Here is a 6,856-nt window from a genome sequence, read left to right on the forward strand (position 1 = left end):
GATTCGATTCTATGCGCCCTCTACCGGTTGGTAAACATAGACGGTGGTGGCTCTCTCTCTCCCTCTCTTTTTTTGCACATGTAAACAATAAACAAATAAAAATGTCACTTCTTTTCAAAAGTTTAATTAGTCATAGGGCCTAGTAGTGTATATTTGGAAGGAAATGAGAATATAAGTAATGTTTTACTACTCTGTTATTTTCATCGATTGTCCTGAGTAGTCGATATAGGCCTAATTGGTATTAGTTTTTTGAAGATGACATCTAACCTAGGCCTAGGCCTAGGCCAAAACAAAACGGACAATTTCAAGGCGATCGAATGGCTCCGAGCAAGAGAGATCGGCCTGGCCGTACCAATGTCTACAGCAGCAAGTACCGGGGTATCCAGGCCTAGAACTAAACTGTTAAGTTATGACCCGGGACGTCATCGGGCTAGAACAACGGACAGTATCTTAAGAAAACTTTATCAAAAGTTATCTAATACTTCAGTCAAAGATACATCATATCAACGTGGGTTTGGTTCAATTTTCAACTTGGAGTTTTCGCCTGATGGGTAATTTGATAAAATTAGTACAGTACTAACTATACTATATAGGCCCAGTGCTTGTTTAAACATTTTATTAAACATTTTTAAATAATCAAGTGACGTTTTGTATTTAAATGGTAAACATTAACGCAATGCTTGAGATGATTTTTACATGATTTTAACTAAAATAAATACTCAACGTCAAAGTCTCAATATCAATATGATTGACTAAAAAAAATACAATAATAAAAAGGTGTGTACAAGCAGATTCAAGAAGCAGTTTGTATAAATTGCCCATAGCACAACCCATAGATCTGTCTCTGACGACGATGAAGAAATTAGTTTTTAAACTAATTCCGTCATGGGTAAACCAGTTGCTAAAAACACTTACTAGTTTTATACTTCATACTATTTCATTATTTATTTTATTGACATTAGAAAAGTAATTAAAGTGAAGTAATTCTTTATTTATATTATCCACTTTTATAAACTTTAGGAGAGTGCTTGTAGCAGCATGTGAAAGGAGGGCAATGATACTGTTTGATCCCCTGACAGCAAGACCCATCTGCAATGTCAAAAATGCTCATACTGATTGTGTTAACTGTGTCACGTAAGTATAGCATCACAACATATCACAGGGTATGCCCCTCTAACTTTTTAAACTGTAGCAGATGGAATTTTAAAATGGATTGGATGAAATACTGCCAGAGTAGAGGTCCGTGTCCTCATCTGTGAAATCGTGGTCCAAAAGGAATTATGCTGGCAAAAAAAAAATTAAATTTAAAATCTCCACTTCAGTGACTTTTTGATACTAAGTTGGAACTGATAATGATATGTTTCTTTTTCTTAATAGTTTTTTTGATGACAGAACATTTGCCAGTGGCTCTGATGACAATACAATTGCATTGTGGGATATACGTAACACTAAGTCCAAAGTGCGATCATTCGAAGGTCATACTAATTGGGTGAAAAGTATCGAGTTCCACCGACCAACCAATCAAATGGTATCTTCAGGATTTGATGGAAATGTACTCTTATGGGACATTAATAAGTGAGATTTTTCTGTCATCATCATTATATCATTATCATCATCATCATCTTCCTATACTGTAAAGAACCTCATTTGAGTATAATCGCACATGGATCCTTGTATTGTATATTAATAAGTGAGTTTTTTCTGTCATCATCATCATCATCATCATCATCATCATTATCATCATCATCATTATCATCTTCCTATACTGTAAAGAACCTCATTTGAGTATAATCGCACATGGATACTTGTATTGTATATTAAGAAGTTTTTTTTGTCCTTGTGCAATGTATTGTATATTGATGAGTGGGGGTTTTTATCAAACTAATTTAAATGCCAGATATTTTCATACAAGAAGCTGTTTAAAGTAATTTATAATATGACATGTTCAGTAAAATAATAATAATAATTTGTATGTCTTTTTGAGTTAGACTGAATAACATTTGGTATTTGATATAGTTTTAAATTAAATGGTGGTGAGTCAATGATCCATAATATAATTTGCTTTACACTTCAGATATGTTACAGATGACAATGTACCAACGTATGATGAGTTACTAAATTTTAGAACATTAATGAGAATGCGTCTCACTGCTGACGGTACCAAGATGTTGTTGTCGTCTGCTTCCGGTCTTTATGTTGTAATTCATGATCTGAGTCTTGAACATTTGATGAATGATATGGAAGGAATTGAAGATTTTATTCGACCTGTCCCCTTTTTCCAAGAGAAACTAGAATATGGCCACATATTCTATCGTAAACGTAATCGTGTTGAAGTCGTTAATGATATTCCAGATTACCATACAAGCGAGTACCTGTGTATTTCGTCTTTAATTGTTCATCCCCAAGGGTGGAACATGATATCTCGGATGAGCACAGATAATGATAATTTAGAGGTTTGTGTAATAACATACTTTACTTCCCTATTCCTAGATGGCTCATACAGAAATGTATAATAATTAAATTGCATTGATGAAGGGCTAGTGTTGCACTGATGAAGGGCTAGTGTTGCATTGATGAAGGGCTAGTGTTGCACTGATGAAGGGCTAGTATTGCATTGATGAATGGCTAGTGTTGAAATTGATGAATGGCTAGTGTTGCATTGATGAAGGGCTAGTGTTGCATTGATGAAGTGCTAGTGTTGCATTGATAAAGGGCTAGTGTTGCATTGATGAAGGGCTAGTGTTTCATTGATGAAGGGCTGTTGTTGCCTGGCTGTTTTTACTTTATCATTTATCTTTTTGCTTATTTTATTTTGTATCTGCATTGAGATCCAGCCACTGATACCCACAGAATTGTCATTATTTTCAGTAATTTGCCTTTGGATTAATATATTAAATGTATATTAATGTATTAACCCATGCGAAGCTCCATAATAGGCAATATGAATTACCTTCTTTACAGAATAAACAAAAAAAAGTTTAACATAAATTACATTAATTTTGTTTAAACAGTACACGTGTGTTCATGATATTCAAGACAATTACTCAACAATTGCTAAGTGTGAGGAAGGAAAAGAATTCTTTGAATGTCATGGTTACCACACACCCTTTAAAGTAATACATTCACGATTACTCTACTACATTGATGAACCAAGTGATGGAAAAGGTTACATCAAAGAACTAAGCGTCAGCCCAGACGGTCGACTTATCTGCTCTTCGTTTGGATATGGCATTCGTCTTCTAGCGTTTAATACCGGATTGAGTGAGCTGTGTGATATAAAACATTCTAATTCGGAAGTTTCGCCGCGTCGAGCTAAATTGCATGAAGTAACTACAATGACTAACCATAGACAGACTGTGTTGACATCAGCATTCTCACCTAATCAGTGTCTACTAGTCAGTGGTTGTTTGAATGGCCGTGTTGTGTTTTATAACCCTAGGTTATGACAAACATTATTATTAAAGTACTTATAACCATGCAATAATCTTTTGAATATTATTTTATACAGTAGAAAAGAATTTTTTGATTACAGTATTTTAATTTAATCATATTGTAAGGAAGAAGCTTCTTCACTTTATAGGCACCACAACTTGATATAGACTGTAACCCTGCAGAAGTAGAACACTATAAGACATATAATAAATAGTGATTCCATCACTCTTTTACAATTAGACTTGCCCCAAGTCTGTATTCATTGTCTTTTTTTTTATTTATTTGTTTTTATTTCGATTTTTGTCTGAAAATACAAGTATTTAAGCTCAAGTAGTATACGTATGAAACGCCATATGTGCCAAAATATTTATCTTTTTACTAATATTAAAACAAAACTTCGTCTGGAACCCAGACTGTTCTAGTCTATAGGTTGTAATTCACAATCTGAATCTTGAACATTTGATGAATGATATGGAAGGAATCGGAGATTTTAGTCTTCTTCCAAGAGGAACTATAACATGGCCACATATTCTATCTTAAACGTAATCGTGTTGAAGTTCTTAATGCCTTTGATTCTGGAAAATAAAGGAATTTAACTGAATAGAAAGCCACCTAGGCAGTCGGAGAGCCGCGTTGGGAAATATGACCGTTATCGCTGAATTTTCGACTTCGCATGACGTCATAAATTTTAGAAGCCCTCTCTCGGCACAGAAGCGTCAACGTTTCGCGCGAAAACATTAGCATAAAGTATACGTTATTTAATAGCTGTTTAATAAACATTAGTAGGCGAAAAATTAACCATATATGGTAAGATCAGTTCCTTATATGTTTAAGATGTCGCAGGTCACCTAATTTTCTGAATAATTTGTTGGATTTGTTGTCAGCGACAATTTCTTTCCAAAGTTCGTGTGCGTCCGTCAAAACTGAAGTTTTCTAACAGGTGTTTGTTTACAAATTTTCCATTAGTGGGATTTGCATCCCATACAGTGAATTACCAAAAAACCGACGTATATGGATAGAGTAAGTATCAATAGTCTGTTTTACGTTAAAATTGGCTTGAAACCCTATTTAAGCTTCCTATAGCGAACATTTTAAAAAAGGTCCTCATGTCATATAATGTTACGTCTCGCGGCACTAGTTCCGTCGTGTGTGGTGCATGGTGCATGGTGTGTTGATTGTGGTTGTTGTAGGTGAGTATATGCACGACCTGGTGGATCGTTGTCGTATTATATCGGCCTAGGCCTAGTAACATGTTCTGTTAATAATTTAAATACTTTAGTTACAATTTAGTTTTATTAAAGTATCGTTACAATCCTACTCTATATTGAAGATGCATTGGGAAGTTTTAAAAAGATAATTAAGCAAATCGCAGCCTGATACAGGTATAGGCCTACCTATTCTATATAGTTAAATATTTATTTATAGTAAAATTATTGACAACTGAGGGGTACAATTTATTTATAATATTAATAATTATTACAATAAACAGACATAAGGAAATTTTGTATTTGCTGCTTTTTCATGGTAGGCCTATATCTGAAAATGTTTTCAGGTTGTTGAATAATTATACTGTAACGATGCAATGTTTTGTTCATATCATAGTGACAATTATTTAAATAGTTTCATTCATTACATTTCAGCTATTCATTTTCATTTTAGGTTTTTTGTTGGTATCAAGACTCGACGATTTTCTGTCTCGTTCTTCAATATGAGGTTGGAAGCTGTAATGGTTTTCTCGATTTCAATATCATTGCTGCAGCTGATAGTTTTTCATTTTATTCGCTAATAATAATATAACATATACATTCATACGCATTTAAGTTTTAGAAGCGTTTCAGATCAGTCAATAATAAGATATAAATTAAGTTGCAATTGATTGATTGATTTACTTTATTAACCAGAGTCACACAGATACATACAATATAAACATATAAAACAATCATAAAATCAGTACAACCGTAAGACTCACGTAAGTTAATATGATATAGGCCTAGCTAGTTTGTTATGTTTGATGAACAAGGTGCTATTTAAATAATATATACAGTAGTAGTATTTACTATTTATATCAGTATTGTTTGAAAGATATTTGTATTAAAAACTGCTTTTTCACATTCTGTATACGTAAAAAAAAAATTGGTTGCTTGTGTGAAATGCAAGTTGTATCTAATAAAGTAATATTTATATACAAGTGTGACATTTACTGCCAGATACTGAAATACTGAGTACCAACCAATCACTGTAACAATACTCAAGTAAATGATGGACTTATATTTTTATATCTTGGTTTCAGCTGGGCCCATAATTATCTTTTTTTAAAACATGACCATATAAAAATACACGTTTGAGTCTCTGAAACAAACATGCCCGATTTTATAAAACATTCCCCATATATAAATTGAAAATGGGTTATTTTTTTTTATTTTTCCATTTATTGTTTTTTTAACAGTTTTTTATTTGTTCTGGGCCTAGTTTCTCCTTCAGGCTTCTTCAGGCTTCTTCTTGCTTGGTATATGAGCAGAGCTGGGATAGACCTACCACCAGCCTAGACTATATAATACCCAGCTACTATTATTAACACTCACTAGGGTAGGCCTACCTATCTAATATTAGTATTATATCAGAATTACTCAGCCTAGCTAGGCCTAGAAAATACTATTTTTAGGCCTAGCTAGGCTAGAAATCAAGTAAGTAATTATAGTAGGTAGCCTTTCCTAGCTCAGAAACCAAATAGAACAATAATCGGGGAGCAAATTGAAATCTTAGGCCTATGACGTAATACGCCTGCATGAAAACCGTATTGAACACAGACACGATTCGGTCCGGGACGATTCGTACCAGCTTCGTAAAACGTAAACAAAGTTTCAAAATGGCGATTTTTCGATCGAAACAGAACAGAAATGTAGTAGGTTTGGTTTGATTAGTGGGAGTTGCATCCCAAGAAAGCTTAAAATTAGATTTTTATTTTAATAGATAGCTTAATAGTTTATCTTGAAAGGATTTTAAATTCGCTTTGAAACCTTATCTAGAAAATATGAAATTTAATGATTTTTTACCATCATTTAAAAAAAAATTAAAGTAAAAAAGTTTATACATAAAATAATGATATTTCTTGAAACAAAAAATCTGTGGAATTTAGATCACAGTTTTTATTATTATTTACGCTTGTAGTTCAACTATTGAAATACGTTTATTGATTTCATTTAATATCAAAATTATACCATTTTCTAAGTGTACTAAAATAGCAAAAATTCCAACATTTTCCACGAAGCGCGCCCTCACAATGAATGAAATCAGTGATGCGTTACCAACGCGGCTTTCCGACTGTAGGACACCTGTTTTGCTGTAAACAGAACAAGGGGAAATATATGTTGGATCCTAAAGGAGGTGTAGCGATGTAAAAGAAACAGATTAATCATATTACTTA

At 33.2% G+C, this 6,856-nt stretch overlaps 1 protein-coding gene across 1 annotated transcript; it reads left to right on the forward strand.

Annotated features, from left to right (window-relative positions):
- Nucleotides 1-61: 61 nt before the first annotated feature.
- On the forward strand, nucleotides 62-3,766 carry LOC144837788 (DDB1- and CUL4-associated factor 10-like). The gene is made up of 5 exons (XM_078693042.1): nucleotides 62-551; nucleotides 1,021-1,134; nucleotides 1,378-1,575; nucleotides 2,075-2,453; nucleotides 3,012-3,766. The coding sequence occupies exons 1-5, from the start codon at nucleotides 256-258 to the stop codon at nucleotides 3,444-3,446; spliced, it is 1,422 nt and encodes a 473-aa protein (XP_078549168.1). The 5' UTR covers nucleotides 62-255; the 3' UTR covers nucleotides 3,447-3,766.
- The last annotated feature ends 3,090 nt before the right edge of the window (nucleotides 3,767-6,856 follow it).

Source organism: Antedon bifida, chromosome 3 (assembly GCF_963402885.1).
Source record: "Antedon bifida chromosome 3, ecAntBifi1.1, whole genome shotgun sequence".
Taxonomy (NCBI): domain Eukaryota; kingdom Metazoa; phylum Echinodermata; class Crinoidea; order Comatulida; family Antedonidae; genus Antedon; species Antedon bifida.

Coding starts and splice junctions, on each gene's coding strand:
- LOC144837788 (XM_078693042.1), top strand. CDS start 256: ATGACATCTAACCTAGGCCTAGGCCTAGGCCAAAACAAAACGGACAAT. Junction 1,135..1,377: donor GATTGTGTTAACTGTGTCAC/GTAAGTATAGCA, acceptor TTTTCTTAATAG/TTTTTTTGATGACAGAACAT. Junction 2,454..3,011: donor CAGATAATGATAATTTAGAG/GTTTGTGTAATA, acceptor TTGTTTAAACAG/TACACGTGTGTTCATGATAT.